Genomic DNA, 24,173 nt, shown 5'->3' with positions numbered 1-24,173 from the left:
ATACAACTTTGATATTTAACCAGTATTTATAGTTATGTCTGAAACACTTTTTCTCTTTAAACTTACCAAAAAGCAATAGATATAAAAAAAAAAAACCCATAAAACATGAATGGCTGACTGGGTTTTATTGTTTTTTTGTTGGGGGGTGGGGACTGAACTTTGAATTCAGGGTCTACACCTTGAGCCACTCTACCAGCCCTTTTTAGCATTTGCTTTTTCGAGATAGGGTCTCGAAAACTAGTTGTCTGGGCTGGCTTTGAACCTTGATCCTTCTGATCTCTGCCTCCTGAGTAGCCAGGATTACAGGCATGAGTCACTGGCACACAGCTGGTTTTTTTGGGTGTTGGGTTTAGGGTTTGAAATCTGGGCTTCACACTTACAGAACAGGCGATCCACCACTTGAGCCACACCACCAGTCCATTTTGCTCTGGTTATTTTGTGGGGTTTTTTTTTTCTGATATGCCACAGTTTATTTGGTGTTTTTTTTTTAAATCATTTTTACATTTACTTAATGTGTATACATTGTTTGTGCTCCCTCCCCTCCTCCCCTTGTTCTGGTTATTTTGACATGAGGTCTCACCATCTATTTGTCCTGAATGATATAAACCACAACCCTCCCGATCTCAGCCTCCCAAGTAGCTAGGATTACAAAGGTAAGCCACCAGCACCCATGGCTGGGTTCTTTACAAAAGATCCCATTGTTCCAGGATCAATACACAGACATTACACTGACATAAAAGAATCATAAAAAATCTTCTAATTTGTTATTTACTTGTAATAGAAAGATGAAAATTAAAGAAATATATGGCCAGGTGTGGTGGCACATGCTTGTAATGCAGAGGCAGAAGGATCTCCAGTTCAAAGGCAGACCGGGCAAGGGTTGGGGTACAGCTTAAGTGGTACAACTGCTTGCCAAGCATGCAGGAGGCCCTGGGTTCAATCCCAGGAAAAAGAAAGAAGAAAGGGAAGGATAAAAGGGTTTTTAACATCATGGTAAACATTAGCAGGGCTTTAAGAAGATATTTTCATGGCAAACTGAAAAGATTGGCAGGTCTGCAAGACTACTGGATGTGCACCCCTTTCCGGGCCTTGATTTTTACATTTATCAAGACCCTCTGAGGGCACATTATGCTGGCCACTGTACCAGTCCCTGCTTTACTCAGGGAACATGAACTGGCATACCCTGCAAACAAGGCAGCTGCTTTACAACCACCTGAAGGGTGGCAAGGGAGATACAGGAACATGCCCGAAAATGCCCACATTGTAGTTTCTCCTCATGGCAATTACTAATGGTGCACCATACTTAAAACAACTATGTGAACAAAAAAATGTCACAAGACATTGTTAAAAACAAACAAAAAAAAGATTTCCACTGATACACTACAAAATGCCACAATGGCTTACTGTCAACTGAACTCTGTTCACTTTTATCTATTAATTTAGAATAATCTAAGCCAGGTGTGGTGGTACAAGCCTGTAATCCCAGAACTCAGGTGGCTGAGGCGGGAAAGTCACTAGTTTAAGGCCAATCTAGGATTCATAGTGAAACCCTTTCTGGGAAAATTACATGATTCTGTCTCTTGTTTTATAGTAACTTTCACTTAGCTTTGCCCCTCTATGTTCTCATCTTTTAAGAGTTTGTTCTGAGTAATCCCTATAAGTGTCTTTAACAAAGACATTGTGTTATTTTTGCTTCTTAACCACATCTGCTTAATCTTCTCTCTTCTCACTCATCTGTTAAGCGCAAACATAAATGAATTAGTCTGACTTCTGACTTCTAGTGTTCTTCCTTCTAGAGTCAATACCTAGGAAACGTAAGGTAAATACTTCCATGTATTTCATTCTGAAATCTATTGCTAACAGTGAGGCATATTAAAAGTGAAGAATTCTGCTTCTTTGTGGAGTTCTGTGAATGCTCCTTCAACTGATCACTTAGGATGAGGAGCCTGTTGCCTAGCTCCATGAGGAGCAAGAGGTCACACCAAGAAATTCAAGTCATTCCACCTGATCCCCTACAAAAGCGCATGAGAGTCTGGGTTGAACATAACTTGTACTGAAGTTCTGGTCTGACCCTTTACAGAGGCTACAAAACAAAATATAAAGGAAGGGACAGGTTGGGCCACATGGACACACAACCCTCTTAGGAGCTCTTAGTGACTTAGGTCTCCTTATTTATAAGAAAATGAGGCTGTGTGCTGGCATGCATGTGTAGTTCCAGCTACTCTAAAAGCTGAAGCAGGAGAATCACTTGAGCCCAGAAATTCATTGCATTCATTCATTTACTGGGGCCTGAACTCAGGACCTCAGGCTTGCTAGGCAAGCACTCTAACACTTGAGCCACTCCACCAGCCCTGGGAAACATAGCAAAGACCTAGGCCTCAAAGTAAAAAAGAAAGAAAGAAAAGTAAATCAACACAGAAAAAGTTTGGAGAATTGGTGAAATACAAATCATAATTTTTTTTAAATATCTTTCTGAATTTAAAGGGGGATGAGAAAGGCTTCTGAAATCAATTTCAAAAGAAGGTTGTTTGAATTCCTCAAGAACTGAGACCCAATGTTGTCCATGAGAGCCCAGCTTTAAAAGTTCACTGGTGCAGCTGGGTGCTGGTGGCTCAGGCCTGCAATCCTAGCTAAGGAGGCAGAGATCAGGAGGATCCCGGTTCAAAGCCACAGGGCAAATAGTTCAGAAACCCTATCCCGAAAAAACCCTTCACAAAAAAGGGCTGGTGGAGGTGTAGGCCTTGAGTTCAAACCCCAATACCACAAAAAAGAAAAAAAAAAAGAAAATTCACTGGTGCAAATATCCTGCCTGGAACTCACTTGGGCAAGGCTGTTTAATCTCAGTAAAAATTACTGCAGTAAGTAAAAAGCTTGAAAGCAGACGTGAGTGCTGATACCCTGCCCTACTTCTAGGCAAGTCAGCCTTTCTAAGGTTTCTCTTGGATGGTGTGCTCACTCCGCCCAGTGAACCCAGAAAAAAAGTCTTCAACTCCAAGAGCCCGAGTTTCCTGGAGACCCACCACATCAGAAAAGTGCACGGTGGTCACACTCAGGCAGGACGGCAGAGGCAATCCTAGGCCTAAAGCACGGACATTACTTGCCACCCAATCCTTCTTGGGCAAGTCCCAAACGTTCCTCAACATTGACCAGAATTCTGTTAACTTTTCCCCAGCCACACTGACTCTGGAGGGAAAAACTCCACAAATCTGGTTTTTCTCCTTTCTCACTGACATTTTCCACTTTAAGGGGGAGGAGGAGGGCAGCAATGCCCGGTGTCAGGTAAAAGTGCCACCAGCCCTTCTTTACCCTGCTCCTGTTAAACAGGTAGTCGTGTTTTTCCTGAAAGCTTGGGGGCAAAGCCGCCAGGCTACTGCCTGGCCCCGACCCGAGTCCTCTGCGGGGAAGGGGCTGCCTAACGCCGCCCTCGACACCCAGGCTGTCCCGGAGTGACCCAGGACGAGGTCCTGCGGGATGGGGGAGGTGGGAGGGCCCTAACCGGCTCCGGGCCTGGGAGGAGGCCGACGTCCCTCTCAGGGGCCCGGACGGCAGGGAGGCCACTCCGCCCTGCCGGCTCGGCCTACCCCCCCCCCCGCCGGCCTCTCCCGGCCACACGCCGAGGGCGGGCGCGGAGGAGCCAGCCGGGCCCGGGACGGCCGCGCGCGGGCCCGCCCAGGGTGCCGGCAAATCTGCTGCCTCATCCCGGCGCGCCCGCTCCCGCCCGGCCGCCGCACTCACGATGCTCTCGGACATAGCGGCCGCTCCTGCCTCCGGGCTTGGGCCCCGGGCCGCCGCCGCCTGCCGCCCCACTGGCCTCGCAGCCCCAGCCCCGGCCTCAGCCCCGGCCTCCCGCCGTCGCCGCCACCGCCGCTCCAGCTTCGCCGCCGGCTCCGCCAGTCGCCGACGTCCGGTGCCTCGCCCAATGCGCTCCGCCAGACGCACAACCCCAAAATGGAGTTCCGGCCGCGCCGACAATCGCGCGCATGCGCAGAAGGCGGTGCCCAGAGCTCTTCCACCCCGCCCCAGTACCGCCCCTGCCTGCCTTGCACCGCCCAGGTCAGACCAGAGAGCAGCTATTGCAAAGATGATGGTGTGAATGAGAGGCTCGCTCCATCCTGAGCGCAAGAGCAATACAGGAAAACCCCAAAATATCGACATTTTACCCAAAAATAGCCGTTGGTGTTTTCCATTTGGAAAAAATCGCATCTCTGTGAATTTAAACTGCGTTTTAGAACATGTGTAAGTGTCAGAGCCAGCTTCAGGTAGTGCCCACTGCTGCTCAGAAAACATGGGCCTGGTTTAATGCTCTGCTGTCACCGTCTTGTCACTTAATTTTCTAACAAGGAGCTCTGCCTTCTCATTTTCCACTGGCCCTGAGAATTTTGTAGCTGACTTCGCCTATGACTATAAACAAAAAAAAGTTATGAAAATTTCTAAGAGGTCAAGCCCCTCGCATTTTATCCTCATGGTTCAGCTTCAGATTGTATTTTCTGAAAAGTTAGGAAATTGTTGCTCTCACATCCTCCCCCACCCCATGTCTTAATTTCTTTGATTTTGTCATTACTATTAATGCACAGATGACACATGCTGGAATTTCAGGTGCTCAGGGTTCTTGAGCTCGTTCTGAGAATGAAAGCACAGGCGGACTCCAGCAGCAGAGGTCGGAAAGATTTTATTTGTAGAGAAGAGAAGAGATAGACTGCATGGCAGGGAATGTAGCGGGACCTGGAAACCAGTGGTCCTGTGGGTCAGGATGGGGACTGGGTTTTTATAGCCTTTTTGCATTGCCTGAAGGCAGAGGTGTCTCTTAGGTGCAGACAGAGGTTTCCTGGGAAGGAGAGATGTCTCCTTGACCACTTATCACCTTTTGGGACATCCTTCAGTCCTTCCTTCAATCCTTCCTCTCAATGGTGGCCCTAACTACTGTTAGGGATAGGGACAATGAAGTCTATTCAGTAACTGCTTCCTGCTGACAGGGGGCGATGAAGGGGCCCACAGCCTCAGGGCTGACCATGAGAGAGGAGTTAGAGGGGACCACGATAGTAAGGATAGTAGGTCGTTTTCATCTCCATCAGGGGCATTTGTAGTCTGATGGATTCTAGGCAAGAAGAAACAAACTTGACAAGTAAGTTTAAAATGCAAGGCCCAAACACAAGCAAGAGAATAATGGCAACTATAGGCTCCAGAAAGGATAGGAACCAAGTCCTGGAGGGGAGCCAGGATTTTATTTGGTCCCATACCTGTGTGGATACCTGAGTTTCAAGAGATTGCTCCCGGAGCCACTTAGCCTGCTGGAGAATGTAGTCTGCACGTTCCTCTACAATGCCTGAAGTGTTTATGTATGTGCAACAGCAAGTACTGGCGATGGCACCTACCCCTCCTTCTTTAGCCAAAAGAAAATCTAGGGCCAGGCGGTGGTCCGTGACCACACAGTCAAGGGACAACAATGGCAAGGCCTACCTGGTCTGAAGTGCCCTCTACCATTTTGGTTAGGTTTTTTGCAGTTACATGATTGGCAATCACCCCATAGCTTATTCCAGCTAGGGCTGTAACTAATGCTTTTATCCCTAAAACCATTAGAGTGGTCTCCCTTTTATCCCTATAGGAAGCTATTCCCCTTTGTTGGGAAATTTTAGTTTGTTGTGTTATAGTATTATTCCAAAAAGAAATATGTTCAGGATTAGGTATTAGTTGGGCAATTGCCCAATTTCCTCAAGTATGGTTTGGGTGTAGACATGGCAGCCCCCATACCTGGTCCTTTTTCCATGACCTCCCTATAAAGAGGTATTGTTCCTCAGGGCATAAAATACCTTGGGTATTGTTAGCCTGGGCCTGGGAGTTGTCTCCTGGAAACAGGTAGTCAGAGACATTAAGCCTGCTGGTAAAAGATGGAGGCACAGGGAGTGGAAAGGTACATTTATATAGTTTTCTTAATACTGTTGTATATTTTGTTAAAACACACTTGTGATGGCCAGTAATAAGTATGCAATAAGAGTTTTTACCAGTGAGGTTTGAGAACTTGGTCAGCTCGGAGACAAGTCTCCCATTACAAGTATTAACTCTAAACACATCAGGACACATAAGAGTGAGGCTCTTGGAGTTATTCATACAGTGCCAGCTGGCTTTCAGATGATCATCACCTTTAAGGGTGGTAAAGTCAAAAACGTCCTTTTGGGATGTTTGACGAATGACAAACTGGTATATAGCTGTCTGGGACAGAAGCATTAAACATCCAAATTTTCATCTGAGAAATGAACCCAAGCCAAGAGTAAGACATAGTAGGCTGGTTTTTCCATGGGACCCCTATAAAAGGAACCATGGCATAGGAGAAGTTATCTGGCCTGAATATCAAAGAAGGGAAGGGACCCTGAGTGAAATTTAATAGGACCCATGCCGGCAGGTGAGCAGCTGTTGGTCTCTCATAGCCCAAGAGTCCTATGGGGGGATTTTGGAAGGACAAATGCTCAAAAGAGGTTTAAAAACCTGTTGGTCTTCCATGAAGGGCTGTAGCTCTTCCTATATAGGGGTGCTAGTGTTCCCAGAAGACCAAGCCCCATAGCAATATAGTTAGCAAATAAAAGGAACATGCTGATGCTGTCTTTTGAGTTTAAAATTCCCCCTAGGTCGTGTGGGGTATAAACCCTTAGGGGGTGGTTTAGGATAAGTTTCTGAGTTTCATGTACTAGAAGGCTTACTGTGGCCATTGCTCTGAGGAATCCTGGCCATCCCTTGGCTACTTGAGCTAATTCTTTACTTAAGTAGCCCACTAGCTGGGGAGTGATGCCCTGGAGCTGAGTCACCATGCCCAAGGCCAGTCCTCCCTTTTCATAGACATATAATTGAAACTTGTCTTGTATTGGGAGACCCAGGGCAGGAGCTGTCATAAGGGCCTTTTCTAACCTGTGGAATGCATTTTCTGACTTGTCATCCCACTCAAAAAAGGGCTGGGGATCCTTCTGTGCTTCCTTAAGGATTTGATATAAAGGCCTGGCTAGGTCTGCATATCCCAGGATCCAAATTCTATAGTATCCTGTGACCCCCAAAAAGGCCCTCAATTGCTTCAGAGTTTTAGGTAGAGAAACATCAGGATTGGACAGATTCTATCTTCTTCTACAGCCCTCATTTCTCTCTCCAGGACAAGACCTAAATATGTAACCCTAGACTGACACAATTGGGCTTTTTCTTTAGAGATTTTATAACCTCTGTCTGCTAAGAAGTTTAGTAAGGACTCAGTGGCTCGTGAAATGACAGGCTCATTTGGACCACAGAGCAGGAGGTCATCTACATATTGTAGCAGAGTAGCTTGTGGGTATTGCCACTCTGCCAAGTCTTGGGTTAGAGCTAACCCAAAGAGGTGGGGGCTGTGTCCAAATCCCTGGGGAAGGACAGTCCAAGTGACCTGTCAGACTTTCTTATAGGGTCCTCAAATGCAAAGACAGGTTGACTTTTAGTATGTAAGGGAATGCAAAAGAAGGTATCCTTTAAGTCCAGGACAGAGTAGTAAGCAATACCTGGGGGAATTTGGGCTATGAGCGTATAGGGATTTGGAACTACAGGGTGGAGAGGCACCACTGCTTCATTATCAGGTGGAGATCCTGGACTAGCCTCCATTTGTTAGGCCCCTTCTTGGCACCGAGAATAGGAGTATTACATGGGCTGGAGCATTCTATTAGCAGTCCCTGTCTCTTTAAGTCTTTGATTATGGGAATTAGCCCCTCCTTAACCGCTGGCTTTAAAGGATATTGGTTTTGATGGGGAGACCAGGAGGGGTCCTTGACATGAATTAGGACTGGGACTGCTGTTCGTGGTGTCCCATGGTATGTCCATCTGTCCACACTGTGGGGTCTACTTGTTCCTCTATTGGGGTAAGCAAAAGTACTCGCCTGGGGTAAAAGGAGCTGTACCCCCAGTTTAGATAGAAGGTCTCGCCCTAGCAGGAGTAGGGGTTTCTGGGACAATTAGAAAGGAGTGACAGAAATGGAAATCTCCCCAGGAGCAGGCTAAAGGCTGAGTGAAATAACACTCTAGAGGCTGGCCTGATATGCCTCGAACAGGAATTTTCTTAGAGGACCTGGGTCTGGGAGAGAAAGGAACAGCTGAGATGCTTGGTCCAGTATCGATAAGGAGGCTGACCTTTGCTTAACCCAGGGCTCCTCTGCTTTTACGGTGGTTACAGAGCCTGGATGGGAGGCCTGGAAACCCGTCCCTAAGTGGGAGGCTGTGGCCTTAGTTCCCCTGGGAACCGGGGACAGTGTGCCTTCCAGTGTTTTCCCCAACAAATGGGGCAGGGTCCTGGAGGTAGCTTTCTCCGGGGGCACTCCCTCCTAAAATGGCCTGCCTGTCCACATTGAAAGCATGTCCTCGGGTGTGGACTTTGCCCTGGGGAAGCCTCTCTGAGTGCTGTGATCACAGCCTCCTGCTGCTTATCCTTTCTCTCTTCCCTTCCCAGGTCCTTTTCTTTTGCTAAGTCCCTATTATAGTATATGGATGTGGCTACATGGACCAATTGGTCTAGTTCTCTGCTCCCTCCAGCCACCAATTTTTGAAGCTTTTTAAGGATATCTGGTGCTTCTTTCCCAGGCGGCTGCCGAAGATGGCGGAGGGGCAGGTCCTGGGCCGTCTGGCGGCCATTGTGGCCAAGCAGGTACTGCTGGGCCAAACGTGGTGGTGCGCCGTGAGGGCATCAACATTTCTGGCAATTTCTACAGAAATAAGTTAAAGTAGCTGGCCTTCCTCCGCAAGCGAATGAATACCAACCCTTCTGGGTCCCCACCACTTCCGGGCCCCAGCCGCATCTTCTGGCAGACCGTGGGAGGCATGCTGCCACGCAAGACTAAGAGGCCAGGCAGCCCTGGAACGCCTCAAGGTGTTTGATGGGATCCCACCGCCCTACGACAAGAAAAAGCGCATGGTGGTCCCGGCCGCCCTCAAGGTCTTGCATCTGAAGCCTACAAGGAAGTTTGCCTACCTGGGGCGCCTGGCTCATGAAGTCAGCTGGAAGTTCCAGGCAGTGACAGCCACCCTGGAAGAGAAGAGGAAGGAGAAGACCAAGATCCATTACCAGAAGAAAACACAGCTTATGAGGCTACGGAAGCAAGCAGAAAAGAACGTGGAGAAGACAATCAGCAAGTTCACAGATGTCCTCAAGACCCATGGACTCCTGGTGTGAGCCAAATAAAGACTTTATGCCTCAAAAAAAAAAAAGAAAAGGATATCTGGTGCTGAGTGTGTTAGAAATTTATCTTTTAGGATTATTTCCTCTCTGTGACTCTGGTACAATGTTAGTATGCTTTTGTAAAGCATCCCTAAGTCTCTGTAGAAAAGCTGCTGGGGTTTCTAAGGGTCCTTGTTGTACAGTCATGACTTGGGAGTAATTAAGAGGTTTTACCTTGGCTCTCTTAGACCCTCAAGAATGCAGTGGATGAAATGGTTAAAGGTACATTCATCCTTGTCATTGTTAGCATCCCACTTAGGGTCATACCTAGGTACTGCCTGATCTCCTGTTGGAATTGGGAATCGAGTTTCCCTTCTAGGTATCCAGTGTCTTTGTCTTTCTTCTCCTGGCCTCTCCTCCTCCTGTGAGGGCCCAGTCTGAGACAGGCCTGTAGGGCCGCTTTTATCTAAGTGATAATTGTCTCCAGCTTTGACTGCCTGATCTAATACACGCTGTTTCTTCAGAGCAGTAAGGGTCTGAGATAACAATATCATTACATCTTTCCAGCTCAGTTCAAGTTTTGGTTGACTTCTATAAATGTGGATGTACTGATCTGGGTTTTCTGTGTAATTTCTTAAATCCTTTTTTATATCTATAAGTTCACTCACTCTAGGAATTAACTGAAAGGGGGAGAGTCCTGTGGGATGATGTCTGGTGTATGAGGTAGCTGGGAAGGGAGGTGAGGGGGAGCTGATGGAGCATCAGATGAGTTCAAGGGAATTTGGGGGCTTTTTGCAAAGGGTCACCATGGTCTGGGTATCTAGCCTGCATTTGTTCAGCCATTCTGGGTGGTCTCTTAGGAAAATGAACAGTTGAACATATGGGACCTTGCTCCACTTTCCCTCTGTTTTACAGGACATATCTAATTGAAGAATGGTATTATAATTAATGCTGCCTCTTTCTGGCCATCTTTCCTCATCTCCCAGAGGACACTGTGGCCAAGCCTGGGTGCAGTAAAACTTGAGTTGCTTTCGTTAAAATTAATATTTTAGTAAGCAGGCAAGAGGGATCCTTCCTGGATCCTTGAGGCTTGATTCCCCATCTAAAAAGGGAAACATGGGAAAATTGGTCAACTTAACAGAGGTTTCTCCTTTTATCTAGGCATCCCCAGTTGAGGAAAAACTCTAGTCGGAGAGGGAGTCCCTCTCTCCCTTGCTCTCCTGCCACTGCCACTGTGGCTAAGGTTGTGCAGAATTTTTAGGTTTTTCGGGAGCAGCCACCCCACAGAAATGACCTCTGACCAATTTCTTATCTATTTTGACCTGCCTGTTTGCCCTGCAACCCAGGTACCTAGCTCTCCTCTACCAGCTGAAGGCTTGTTAATTTAAAAATAACTCTTATCAAAGTACCAAAGAGGGCTTGCATGGCCAGAGGGAGGACCCCTGCAGAGGCGTGGATCAGGACTCCTGATGAAGTAGACTTTTGTCCCTCTGTATATCCTGTGAGGCATATATGCTTTTTATGAAAAGAGAGAGAGCGTCTGAAGGCTTTTGCTATGGTAAGGGACAAAAACGGAGAAGACCATGAGGTCTCTGCCTTTTAACTGTTTCTTTTTTCCCCCTGAGGGCAAGCTGCTGAACCTGTTTAACCAGTTTAACCAGATGCTGACAAAGACAGTTAAGCCTAAATTAGAGACTAGCACTTTCTGAGGCCTGCAGGGATTTTTCCCAAACTCCCTGAAGAAGGGAGCCCACTGCTGTTTAGGGCAAAGGAGGGGAGGGGGACACACATCCTGAACTACTTGGGAAAGGGGAAAGAGAGGCAGTGGATTGGGGGAAAAGAGAATTTCCAAGCTAAACGCATGAGGGATTATTGGTCATCCCTGCTGTCCAGGTCGATCCTGCCCAAAGGCAGTACTGGAGCACTGGAAGGAAGGGATGACCTCCATTCTCTGGCCATGGAAACCATGAACTAAGCATAAAAGATCTGATTGTCTTTTTCTGTGGACAAGGCTGGAAGGGTTTGAGACTTAGCCACCTTTGGAGCCTCGGGGCAGGTCAGGAAGTTGCATCTCCAGCCTTTGGTGACACCTGTGAGTGCCCCGGCCAGAACACCTTTATAGCTGGAAGAGAAACTTTCCTTTCCACTAGCTGTTTTCAGACCTCCTCCTAAGCGGGTCAGATCTTGAAAGAGAGAGAGAGAGTTTAAGGAGAGGAAAAAAACCTCAATGCACTGAAGTCTGGCTCCACCCACGTAGCATTAGCAGTCCAATATAAGCCCCTGGCCAGCCCCCTAGTTCTCTCAGGTTGCCTGCTTCACAGCTTTAATGGGTTCAGAGCTTTTCCTCAGGCTCCCAAGGAAGAAACCCTCCTTAAGAAGAGAGAGAGGGAGAAAGGTTGGCTTGAGAGGTCCACTATAGCTAGGCCATGGTGGGAGGCTCTCCTGGAGAACAGACTCCATTGGAGTGCTGTACAGTCATGGTCACATTCTTAGGCAGCCTTTCCCAGTTAGGCACAACCTATACCAACTTTGGTTCAGAAGAAATGTCCCTTTGTGGTCGCTAAATATGATGCACAGATGACATGTGCTGGAATTTCAGGTGCTCAGGGTTCTTGAGCCTCCTCTGAGAATGAAAGCACAGGTGGACTCAGGTGCTCAGGGTTTTTGAGCCTCCTCTGAGAATGAAAGCTGCAGAGGTCAGAAAGATTTTATTTGTAGAGAAGAGAAGAGAAAGACTGCATAGTGGGGAATTCAGGGGGACCCAGAAACCAGTGGTTCCATGGGTCAGGGTGAGGATTGGGTTTTTATAGCCTTTTTGCAGTGCCTGAGGGCAGAGATGTCTCTCAGGTGCAGACAGAGGTTTCCTGGGAAGAAGAGGTGTCTCCTTGACCATTTATCACCTTTTGGGACCTCCTGCAGTCCATCCTTTACTATCACAATGCCAGTCAGGGTAACACATTCTGTTCGTTCACAACCTTTGTTTCAGCAGTTACCTGAGCTTGGAAGATTTGTTCCATCCACAAATAATTACCAGGTGTTTTTTTGTGTGTGGCCTGGCTCTTAGATTGAGGATAGAGGCAAAAGGAGATAGGCCCTACCCCTCCCAGTTGAGACAATATGCAAATGTGTAGCGTCAGATCCCCGGATAGTAAAGTGATGAGGAAGTGCAATGTCGGATAAAGATAAAAGGAGAGGGCTGGGGGTGCAGCTCAGTGGTTCAGCGCTTTCCTAGCATGCACAGGGCCCTGGGGTAAATTCCTGGTACCACGCATGCATGCACGCACACATGCGCGCGCACACACACAAAATGCTAAGAAGAGAGGCTGGGCTTTGAATGTCAAACAAAAGAAGCTAAAACCCAACAGTAGGAAAAAGGTGGAAAGAGGGTGGGTATATGGCAGGTTCAGTAGGTCACTTTTTCTTTGTTTTCCTTCTTGTCTTCTTTCTTTTTTTTTGCATGGGGATTGAACCCAGGGACTTGTGCATGTGAGGCACAAGCTCTACTACTGAGTTACATCTCTCCCCAATCCTTATTTTTTGAAACAGGGTGGCCTCAAACTCTCAATCCTCCTGCCTCAGCCTCCCAAGTACTGGGATTTCAGGAGTGCATCACCATGCCAGGTTAGGCCACCTTTTCTTTTGCCCTGATGCCAGCTGTGCCAGTGACTCACACCTGGGATCCTAGCTACTCAGGAAGCAGATATCAGGAGGATCTCGGTTCAAACCCAGCCTGGGCAAATAGTTCAAGAGACCCTATCTTGAAAATATTCAACACAAAACAGACTGGTAGAGTAACTCAAGTGGTAGAGTACCTGCCTAGCAAGCATGATGTCCTGAGATCAAATGCCAGTACTACAACAACAACAAAATCATGTGCACTGGCCAGGTGCCAGTGGCTCACTGCTATAATCCTAGCTACTTGGGAGGCTGAGATCAGGAGAATTGAAGTTCCAGGCCAGCCTGGGGAAGTAGTTCCTGGGACCTCACCTCCAAAATAACCAGAGCAAAATGAACTGGAGGTGTGGCTCAAATGGTAGTGCACCTGCTTTCCAAGTAGGAAGCCCTGAGTTCAAGTTCAAACCCCAGTCTCACCAAAAAAATAAAAACAGACTCTTTCTCGTCTTTTCTCCCTGAGACTTCCAGGGGTCCTGTAGACCCACAACAATTTTGAAAAACATATCCATAGCTCCCACACATCCCAGGCAGAGGCAGCAAGGCCTACCCAAAGTCACACAGGGTGGGTGCCTGATGAAAGTCTGGCACTAAGAGCCTCAGAGCATACTTTCCCTGTGGTAGCTACATGGCCCACATCCTTTCAGGCACAAGGACCCAATGGTGATCATGACAAAGTCCTGCTCTTGAGATATCAGAGGGCGGAAATTCCTGAGCCCAGATAACTTAAAGGAAGGATAGGATCTGCTAGGAGGACACTGAGTTTCGTCCTTGCGGTGAGTTATGCTGCTGGGATGGAGGAACTCGTAGAAATGTAAATGTGGACCAATTTACACAGGTCCAATTCCCCTGGGGCAGGGGAGGCTGATGGAGCAACCACTGAGCCTGCAAAGCCGAGGTCCACCTGGAGTCCTGCAGCAATGACCATGAGGTCCTACCTAAGTCATGACTGTGCAGAGCTTAGGGGATCCACAGAACCAAGGCTAAAAAGAATTAAAACAAAACAAAACCCAGAGCCAAGGCCAAGTATTTCGGGCCAAGAAGAAAGACTGTCTGCCACTCCTCAAGCAAGGCTGCCTTAAGCCTTAAGTTGTGACTCCTCACATGATCACCCTGTGATCTGGCATTCGAGTAGGGCTTGAAACTCCCTGGTCCCTGGTCTTCATAGCTCACAGAGCAGCCCAGAAACACAGTCAAGCCAGACCCCAGCCCCAGCAAGGGAGGGACAAGCCATCTGTCTTAGTACCTCTGCTGAGGACTTTCCCTTCTGGCCTGAAGGATGGAGGAGGGGGAAAGGAGCCCCTTGCTGACTCAGGTGAGCCAATGCCCAGTGACCTCCCCAGCCCTAAAGCCCCACTGGGAGGCCCTGGCCCTACCCCCAGCCACACCTCAGACCTCCTTGTTTGCTGCCACTTGTTATTAGGCAGATGCCAATGAATCAGCTGCTCAGATTGGGGTGGGGGCTTCAGTGATCAGGTGCCACCCCTTCCCCAATATTGCAGTTCTTTCAGCCTGGCACCAGCCTCTGGTAGGTCCTCTTGTAGGTCTGGGGAAAATGCTGGCACAGGGTGCAAGAGTAGGTAGAGGCCAAAGTCCCTTAAGGGCAGGTGTGGACACCATGAGCTTGGACAGCCCCAATCTGGCCACTGGGTTCTGGCAGCCTGTCCACTTGCTCCTACTAACTTGTTGGGGCTTGGGGAGCTGATAAATAACCCTCTACTCTGAGCTCTGAGTAAATGAGCCCTTAACACAGAGTCAGACAGGTGCAGGCAGAATGGATAGCTTCCTCCTGGGAGAACTGGGATGGAATGGGATCTTTTCCTTGGCAGCTGGCCACAGCTTTTTAAGACTCCCTCAAGTTAAACTTTGTCACCAACAGAATTAATTGGGCACTGGTAGGGCTGCCCCACTTTCTGCAGAGAGAGACCAGGAGGCCCCTCCCATTGAACATACTGCTAAAGGGTAAGGTGTCCCCTTGGAAGTCCTCCTTGGTCACCTGACTTTCCCCCTCCCTGCCCTGAAACCAAACAGGCAAGACCCCTGACAGTTCCTCCTTGTATCCTCCCTACAGAGCACAGTACAGTGTCCACACTCATGGACTCAGCTAGTGGGGCTAACTGAGTGGATCCTGGGATGTCAAGGCTGGTTCAGAGAGGGAGACAGAAGGGTGGCCTTGGACAGCCTCAGTCCCGGCAGGCTTGCACCTCTTGCCTAGGTGGGAAAACCCTCCTGTTACTGCGCAAGGCTACTGCTGCAGGTGCTCACAGACTGACTCAAACAAGCAGACCATTCCAAATGCAGGGAAAGTGCCCCATATACCACATGCCTGCCTTGTGGGAAGATCTGGAGCCCTGGCCCAGGAAGCTCAGGCCTGGACAAGAACAGAGTTGGCTCCTCTATCACACAGGTGTGGAAAGAAGGGAGATTGGGGCCTGTTTATTGAGCCCTTCCCTGCCTAACGTTCACCACAGATTTTACAGGGTATGGTTATTACCCTGTTAGAAAAGAAGCCAGGCCCACACATTCTCACTACCAGGCAGCAGACTAGAACCTTCACTTTACTTTCTGCTGTCCACCCAAGCAAGATAAACCCACAGATTCCCCATGCCCCTGGCCATCCAGGACTCCAAGTCTCTGCCTCCCTTCTCCACCACTCAGATTCCTCCCAGCCCACCCAGTCCTCCTTGAAACCCTGTTGGTGAGGCCTCACCCTTGCTGACTATCACAGGGTCTGAGTAAATGGGGTCTTGCCAGTGAGGACTCCTGGTTCCTCTTTCTTATGCAGGATTCTGCCCTTCCAGGAGCAGCCCCTCTCCATGAACAGTCTGCCCATGTCAAGCAGCCCAAGTTCAGCATCCTGGGAGGAGCAGGTGGAGGCCTGGGGCTGCCGCTGCTGTCCTGGGGCCAACCACCAAGTCTGGAGGGGAAACCCTGGTTATTCCCATCCCATCAGGAAAAGCTGTATCAAGTATCTCACTTTCCTCTCCAACTTCCTCTTCTCCTTGCTGGGCCTACTAGTCCTGGCTATTGGGCTCTGGGGCCTGGCTGTCAAGAGATCTCTGAAAAGCAGTTGGGGAGAGCCCCTTCCTACAGACCCCATGCTGGGGCTGGTGCTGGGAGGGCTGGCGGTCAGTGCAGTGAGCCTGGCTGGTTGCCTGGGTGCACTCTGTGAGAACAGCTGCCTACTACGCTGCTTCTGTGTGTCTGTCCTTGCCTGCCTGGCACTTGAGGCCCTGGCAGGGGCCCTGGTGGTGGCCCTCTGGGGCCCACTACAGGATGGCCTGGAGCACATCCTGCATATGGCCATCACCCACTACCAGGATGACCCAGACCTACGCTTCCTGCTTGATCAAGTCCAGTTGGGGCTGCAGTGCTGTGGGGCAGCCTCCTACCAAGACTGGCAGCAGAACCCGTGAGTCCTGGTGTGGGCAAGGGAACAGGCAACCTGGGCACCTCTCTCACTCACCTGTGCAGGCATGCACACGTGCTCACCCGAGTATGCACCCACATACCTCACAGTCCTGGTTCTCACACGCCTGCACACACATATGCTTGCATATGTGCACGGGCGTGCCATGTGCCCATATGCCCAAACAAAACTCAGCCTCACCATTGAACATCCTCACAGACACCAACACACACACAAATGTGCACACCTACTCATGCAGTGCCCTGGGCCAAAGGCTCAGGGCCCAAATCAGTCCTTTCAGCCAGCCAACTCTCAGAGCCTGGGCTCATCTCCCTACATCCTTTGGACCAGGCAGACTCAGGGATCCAAATTCAGAAGCTGAGCCAGCAAACCTAGAAAGTCACTTTTTTTTTTTCCATCAGACAAGACATCTCAATGTGAAATGACGATAACTTTTAGGTTACTCAGGACATCCCTACCCCCCAGTTTCCTCTCAGGACATCCCTACCCCCCCGTTTCCTCTCCATTGTGTGTGTGTGTGTGTGAGTGTGTGTGTGCATCTATTTAGGGATGTGATTCAGGATGTTTTCTGTTCTGCTGGAGGGTATCTGTTTTGTCAACTTTCTCAAATGCACAGACACCCCAAGCAGCACCTGTCCTTCTTGTGACACCCAGGACAGATTACATGTTCCTTCTGGAGGCTGTAAGACTGGCTGACTTCAAGAGATAGAGTCAAAGGAGACTTTAAAAATTGGCCATTCATTTCCAACAGGGCTGCCATCAAGCCCTCCCTGCCTCAGAAAGATGCACTCTGCTGGTGGCTGAGGTAGGGCCTGGGGGTGGAGGGTGGGAAGAATCAGCCTGCATGACAGATCCTTAGGGTCCAGGTCAAGGCCCAGGAAGCCCAGGCTTGTGTATTGGAGCCTGAACACTCATGGAAGGCCAAGGGCACCTGGGGGCTGGGGCTGTGATGAGAACTCTTGGCCACCAAGGGGCTCCTCCTAGCCCAGTACTGCCTCTTCCCATTGAGACCTGTAGACCATTCCAGTAGTCTCTGCCAGATCTCGGTTCACTTTTTCCTTCCCCAACTCTGCTTGCTCAAATAAACTCACAGTGACAGTGGAGCAAGGTCTTCTTACCTCCACCCCTCATCAAATGTTTGACATCCCTTCAACTACCTCACTAATACTTCTGGCCAAGATGGGCCGCTATGCCTGCCTGCAAGGGCAGAGGGCTGCCGTGTACAGCAATATAACAAGCTGTGTGTTATGTGTGCATGTTTGTGTGCTCACACATGTATGTATGCCTGTGTACATGCAAGCACATACACATGTGTATTATGTGTTGTGTTTGTGTACGTGCATGCCTTAAGTGCTTGCAAGCATGTGCCTAAGTGTGTACATGTGCCTGCATTTGCATGCAAGTGTGTGCACATGTGTATTGTGCATTGTGTTTATGTGTACATGTTTCATGTGTGCAAATTTATGCATAAAGGTGTATGTGGGCATGTGTGTGCTTGTGCCTATGGATGTGTAGCCATAGGAGTTGAAGGTGGGTAGGAGACAGTTGCTTAGCCAGACCCCAGAAGCTGGGCTTCTTCTCCAAGACTAATTCTCCTGTGTGCTGCAGGTACTTTAACTGCAGCTCTCCTGGGGTGCAGGCCTGCAGCCTTCCTGCCTCCTGCTGCATCAGTCCCCAGGAAGAGGGAGCCTTGGTGAACACTCTGTGCGGCTCTGGGGCTTTGCACCTGGACAAGGACACAGCTGGAAGAGTCGTGTACCTGCAGGGCTGTGGGTCTGCACTGCAGCAGTGGCTGCAGGACAACATGCAGGCTGTGGGCAGCTGCATCACCACGGTTGTTGTGATTCAAGGGGCTGAGCTCCTGTTGGCCACCTGGCTGCTGTGGGCCATAGCTGCCCAAAAGGCAGCAGAGGATGCTGAGGCTGGCCCTTTGTGAGCTGCATGCACCACCTTCCCCAGGGCTGAAGAGAAACCATGATGAGGGTGGAGCTGGAGCCCCCTCTCACCACCCAGGGAGGGTATCAGAATGGAACAGAACCCTGGGTCTCCTCCCCTGCTAGGCCGCTGTCTTCCCACCCCTGCCTGCCTGGGCCTCTTGCCTGCTTGTCATTCCCCAAGGCCCGCTAAAACCGACCCTGCACTGCTGCCTGATTTCACTGTGACTTTGTGAGGACCTGCCTAAGTCCACACTGCTCCTTGCAAAGGCCAGCATGTCTGGCCGTGTCGCCTTCCCATCTAACTGGCAGGGGTAGTTGTCCTGACCCCTGCCTCCAACCCTAGACCAACCCACCTCTGACTGGTTCCCAGACCCCCATTTCTACACTGGAGGACACCCTCCCTCCCCTAAGGCTACCTCCCCTTTTCTGGTTGCTGTTGGGATGGAGGGGGAGAAGTGGTCTCCCCCTTTGTGGAAGGCGTTTTGGAGGGAGAGTAAATCGTTCCTTGGAATGTACCATTCATAGAATAAACTGCAGATCTCAAGTGGGCTGAATTCTCTTATCTGAGACCCCCCCACCAGGTCCAGATGGGGAAAGGCATAGCCTCCCAGCTAAGGCTGACTCCAGAAGTTAGCCCAGCTCTGTCTGACCTCATGTCCAGGGTCAGCATGTGATTCCACCCATTTGTGGAATCACAGGGGACCCTTCTGAGAGTCTCTATCAGAGAGCTTGCAGAGGTGCAAGTCCATGTGCTGCTCCTGTGTGGATCAAGTGGGAATCTCCAGGTCACCATCGATACACACCTCATGTCTGTGAGTGCTCAGGATTGCTGGCTGGGTAGTGAAGGGTGCTTGCTGTGTCCCTGTGCCTCAGTTTCCACACCTATGTGGCAGGAGTAAGAGCTCCTGCCTCATGGTGTGCAGTTCTATTGAGCCATGTCCATTCCTACCTTCTTGGGAAGCTCTGCTCTGGCCACCTGCATGCTTTACCTACTATAACCACCCAGAGTAGGTAAGGGACATGACCTGGCTTGTGTGTCTAGGACCTCTGGGCCAAGGCTCTGTGGGGTGTGTTGATCAATGAGTTTTCTGCCCCCTCTGCCTGGCCAGTCCTCCTGCCTCCACTGCCTTCTCTGTGGTTCCAGCTGAAGCAATGGTCCCCAACCAGCTCCCCAACGAACATACCCCAGACAAGCAAGGACACACTAATTTTATTTTCAAGCAGGAACAGCAAGTGTGAGTTGTGTTGGAAAGACTGATCTGATGAAAGGGAATGAGGCATCTAATTCTCTCACCACATGTCCCCAGGACTCTCAACACATGCTATGTCCTATCTCAGGACACCCAGCTGGAAGGGTTGTAGGGATGAGGAGCCTTCTCACCTGCAGAGAGCAGCGCAGGGACTAGGGGGTAGGGGACACTCCTGGAGAGACTTCCTTGCATTCCAATCATGAGGAGGGGCTGGGGTACACCTTCCCTCTCCCTGCAGACCTGAGGAAGTAGACAGTGTCTCTAGAAGGTCAGTGGGGTGTCCTGGGGGAAGGTGGTGGGCTTCTGCTAACTGGCATCCAAGGCCTGAGGTTGCCAGGTGCAACTTGTGATGGGGACACAACAGGGTTCCTGAGCGGGGCTCACAGCCAGCAGCGCAGAGGCTCGAGGCTCTGGACAGGGGTCTGGCTAGATGATGCCATACTGGGCCAGCTCGTGCAGCTCCAGGTGGTTGAAGGCCTCCCATGGGCAGATGACAGTGATATCTGCAAGAGGGGCACAGTCAGGGAGGATCCCATGACCCAAGGGCCATCCCATCTCCTTTCATCCTATTTTCCACAATCCAAGTAGAGACTATTGATTTGAGAGTACAGACCCTGAGTGTGGGTCCTCCTTCCAGGACACTGGATTTCAAGGAGTCCAGTAGAGAGAGGGGCAGCAGGCCCAAGGGACAAGCCTGAAGATGGACTATTGCCAAAGGGGGAGGGACAGCAAGCATTTCTCCTGCCTGATGCACCTAACCCATGGGAACAACCCTACTCGTGGAGCTGAAACTTGGCATTGGAAGAGAAATGAGGTGCAGGCTGGGGAAGGGCAGAGCATCAAACAATAAGCAGGGAGCCTGGGGGTTGTGGGGACAGGCCTTTGGGGGAGGGGCCTGAGGGAACTTTTTTTTTTTTTTTTTTGCAGTACTGGGGCTTGAACTCAGGGCCTTCACCTTGAGCCACTCCACCAGTCTTATTTTTATGAAGGGTTTTTCGAGATAGGGTCTCATGGAACTATTTGCCCAGGCTGGCTTTGAACCGTGATCCTCCTGATCTCTGCCTCCTGAGTGGCTAGGATTATAGGTGTGAGCCACTGGCACCTGGCCTGAGGGAACTTTCTGGATGACACTACCCACAATCATACCTGTTCCCAGGCCTTCCATTCCAGGGATGTCGTCCCCAAACCTGCAAGGACAGAGTAATCAGGACTCAGCCTTCCCAGAAGACAACGCACCAGGCTGTGGGCCCAGTGGGCAGAGGCTGGTCTTCTCTCCAGTCTCCCACAGCTGGGCAGGGTCTGAGGGGGGGTTCTTCCACTGACCTAGGGTGAATATACTTCCCGGAGATTCATAAACTGTGGCCCAGCAAAGGAGAAACAAGCCCAGGTGCACATGCGCAGGTGTGTGCCTTTGCAAGAGCACAGCATGGGGCACCCAGGTGTGACAGAGCGAGCTTGCTGTGGTTTGAATGCAATTTATTCCTTGAAAGTTTATGTACTGGAGGATTGGTCCCCAGTGTAACAGTACCGAGAGGTGGCAGACCTTTAAGAGGGGGGCCTAGGGGGTGGTAATTAGGTCATGAGGACACATTAATAGGGATTAATAGGATTTTCACAAGACTGGGTTATAACCCCACAGAATGAGCCCTCTGGCTTTCTATCTTTTTTTGTCAGGGCCTACACCTTAAGCCACTGCACCAGCCCCTTTTTGTATCGAGTATTTTTGAGATAAGTTCTCTCGAACTATTTGCCCGGGCTGGCTTCGAACTGGGATCCTCGTGATCTCTGCCTCCCGAGTAGCTAGGATTGCAGATGTGAGCCACTGGTGTCTGACTTGGCTTACCATATGATCTGTCAAGTTGGCACTCCCAACTTGACTTCTGCCATGTTGTGATGTAGCCACAAGGACCTTACCAGGGCCAAGTTATCAGGGACCACCCCACATGAGCTGAATAAGCCTTTTCTACATAAGTTATCTTTTCTCTAGTATTTTGCTATAGCAACAGAAAGCTAAGGCAGTGCCTCTGGGTGTGTACATGTGTTTGTGTGTGTCCACAGGTGAGTGTGGTGTGTGATGCACACTCATCCCTGAGGTGAAGCAGAATTTCTGGAAGAGACCTGCTTGGTCATAGCACCTGGAGTGGGTGACAGACCTCCCCAGCCCTGCTTAGGACTTTGCAACTCCCTGCCCCAGTGGGAGTGGGACCACCCTCTGCAGGAAAGTGGTCAAAGTCCCTCCTGAGCCTCTACCTCCTCTTCCTGTGCAGTCTGTGGGGAGGGGCAGTGCCTCTCCTTTTTGCAGACTCCTCTCCAGCTCTGCTTACCCTTGGACGCCTTTCTTGGGAGGCTTGCTCTTGAATTGCCTGGTTTGCCGCTGCTTAAATTTGGGTGGTCCCTTCCGGGGGGTAACAGGTCCTCCCATCACCCTGGTGGCTGACCGGATCTCGACCTTGGGTGGTTCCAGGTTCATGGTGAAGCTGGCAGAAACAGTTCAGTGACCCTTGGCCTTTGGACTCCTTCAAGATGGTCTGGACTTCTCATGCAACCTGGGGGCAGACCAGACAGGGGTCCCAGTCAGCCCTCCAGCTCTGGACCCCCCACTCTAAGGCCTCAACCCACCAAAAACATAGGATCAGCTCTGCCATTCTTCTGTATGACCCAGACAGCAGTCCCTCCTCCAGGAAATCACCTTCCAGCCCCTCTTTGGGGTACCCCAGCACTGTCATCCCCCTGCCTGGCCCCACCAGATGCCAGATGCTCCCTCCCCACTGCTGCCAGTCACACACAACTCAGGTATCTCCCTGAGTCCCTGGTCTTCCACCTGACCCAGCCCCCCACACACAACCTCCTGTCCCTGCACATGTCCCAAGTCAGGATTTCTCACTACCTCCCCTTGCAAGTGGGTATTCAAGACTCTTAATGTCCGCTTCCCACCTCCCCCCTCCATAGTTTGGAATCTTATCTGACCATGTCACTCTGTTGAAAGCCTTCTGGGGGCTCCCACTGAGACTGGGATGGGACCCAAGCAAGTCCTCCTCCTGGCCCTGCAGACCAGCCTTACCAGTTTCTAGCCTTCTCTTCCTAGTGGTCAGTCACAGCTGCCCTCCTTCTCTAGGTCCCTTCTCAGCAAAGCTTTCCCAGACCCCTACCCCACAATCATTCTGTGTCACCAAGACCTGATTTATTTCTTCACATCACACACTAGCCCAAGTCCCTCATTATTAATGCATTAATATCTTTGCTCATACGTCTGTGGTAATTGTTCTGTGTTTATCATCTGTCCCTTGAGGTTGGGATGCAGTGTTGATAAATAATGCCGCACAAAATGGGAGAGCAGGGTCACCCTTGGGTAAGGGGTGTGTTTCTGAACCAGGCACTTTCTGAGCTGAGTAACCTTTGCCTTCCTGCTCCACTTCACAAAGGGACAAGCTGAAGGGGTGGAAGGGAGGCTGGTGCTCTCCTGAGCTGGTATCTTCCTTTTGCTGGCTAAACAAACTCCCAGGCCACTAAGCTCACTGGCTTACGGCACTTGTGGCTCTGGGTCAATGTTGCCTCCTTTCTTTGGTGTAATTGGAATGGCTTCTGTCGCTTTGTATGAAGCTGCGTCCTTGCAGGCACTGCACAAGGAAACCCCTCTCTCTTTTCACAGAGTCTCTCTCCAGAGGCTCTAAGCCCCAGTGACCTTGTCAAAGGCAGATCGGCTTCCTCTAAGCCTATTAGCAGAAAGAGAGAGACCCCTAATCTCCTGAGATCTATACAAGTCCCACATGCCTCCAGAAGGTTCTGAAGGTTCTTCCCCAGCTCTGGATGCCTCAAGGACCACCTCTTGGGGTCCTCTGTGCTCCTCTCAGTCTGTAGAATGTGGTGCTGATTCCAGCCTTGGGACACTGCCAGCTGTCCGCTCAGCATCAGGGCTCAGACTGACTGGGAGACAAGGACAGGTGGCCCTATTCTGGTGGTATGGCAGGGTCCACCTGAATCTCAGGGGCTCCACCTGCCCTCCCTGAGGTTCAGTCTCTGTCCCTGGGGCCAACATCAGCCTTGAAGGAACCAGGGCTTAGGAGCCTGGTGGTCTTGACTGCTCAACCCCTGGGGTACCCATTTATCCCTTTGCAAACAGTGGGCTGCCTCTCCAGCCCCAGGTCGTGGGACCCTTATGGGCAGTGTAGGTCCATTCCAATGCCATCTCCATGAAAAAGGTGCCTAAGCTGCCTGGCCTGGCCTGTGGCTGGTGCCACTCAGTTGACTGATCATGTGTAGCCTGATGCTCCCAGATCATCACTGGCCTTGGGAACAGTGGCACCACCATTTGATCTGAAGAAAAACAGAGGGGGTGATGGGCAGGGCATCCTCACTAAAGGACAGGGAAGGGTCTGCTCCTAAAGACCCAGAGCTCAGCAGACATGGCAAAGGCCCACCAGCTCCTTCCAACCCCAGAAAATTGGGCAGATATCCTGCTTCCAGGACAGACAACAGGGTAGGTCACTACTCACCAAGCGCTGGACAGGTCTCAGAGCCTCAGAGGCCAGTGTAGCTGGACCTGGTTCAGCAGGACACTGGCTGGGCATTTATCTCAGTGTTAGTGAGTGGATTAGGACTCCTCTCTCTGACCATATACAAACGAGATTATCTGAGGGAAGGCGCCACTGCCAAGGACTCTGGGAGTGTGCAGAAGGGGCAGAAGGGGGTAGGTGTGGTGAGGCACCTGAAGGAAGGACACCAAGCTGGGGAAA

At 50.4% G+C, this 24,173-nt stretch overlaps 3 protein-coding genes and 1 pseudogene across 3 annotated transcripts in view; 2 read left to right on the top strand and 2 right to left on the bottom strand.

Annotated features, from left to right (window-relative positions):
• The window catches only part of Nploc4 (NPL4 homolog, ubiquitin recognition factor), a 55,470-nt gene extending 51,573 nt beyond the window's left edge, over nt 1-3,897 (bottom strand). The window contains exon 1 of the mRNA XM_020187881.2: nt 3,736-3,897. Within this exon, the coding sequence (XP_020043470.1) occupies nt 3,736-3,750 (15 nt within the window). The 5' untranslated portion in view covers nt 3,751-3,897. The remainder of the gene's footprint in view (nt 1-3,735) is intronic.
• A 4,830-nt stretch (nt 3,898-8,727) lies between these two features.
• LOC109702223 (large ribosomal subunit protein uL13-like) lies at nt 8,728-9,206 on the top strand (annotated as a pseudogene).
• A 4,760-nt stretch (nt 9,207-13,966) lies between these two features.
• Tspan10 (tetraspanin 10) lies at nt 13,967-18,631 on the top strand. Its single transcript, XM_074048906.1, has 3 exons — nt 13,967-14,138; nt 15,625-16,235; nt 17,862-18,631. The coding sequence occupies exons 1-3, from the start codon at nt 14,103-14,105 to the stop codon at nt 18,187-18,189; spliced, it is 975 nt and encodes a 324-aa protein (XP_073905007.1). The 5' UTR covers nt 13,967-14,102; the 3' UTR covers nt 18,190-18,631.
• Nucleotides 18,632-19,741: 1,110 nt separating this feature from the next.
• On the bottom strand, nt 19,742-21,973 carry Pde6g (phosphodiesterase 6G). Its single transcript, XM_020188201.2, has 3 exons — nt 21,765-21,973; nt 20,587-20,627; nt 19,742-19,943 (listed from the first exon to the last, which is right to left on the bottom strand). Exons 1-3 carry the CDS (start codon nt 21,908-21,910, stop codon nt 19,867-19,869), a joined length of 264 nt encoding a protein of 87 aa, XP_020043790.1. The 5' UTR covers nt 21,911-21,973; the 3' UTR covers nt 19,742-19,866.
• Between the last annotated feature and the right edge of the window lie 2,200 nt (nt 21,974-24,173).

The sequence above is a fragment of the Castor canadensis genome, chromosome 11 (assembly GCF_047511655.1).
Source record: "Castor canadensis chromosome 11, mCasCan1.hap1v2, whole genome shotgun sequence".
In the NCBI taxonomy this organism is placed as follows: domain Eukaryota; kingdom Metazoa; phylum Chordata; class Mammalia; order Rodentia; family Castoridae; genus Castor; species Castor canadensis.
This window is presented reverse-complemented; position numbering and strand designations above follow the sequence as displayed.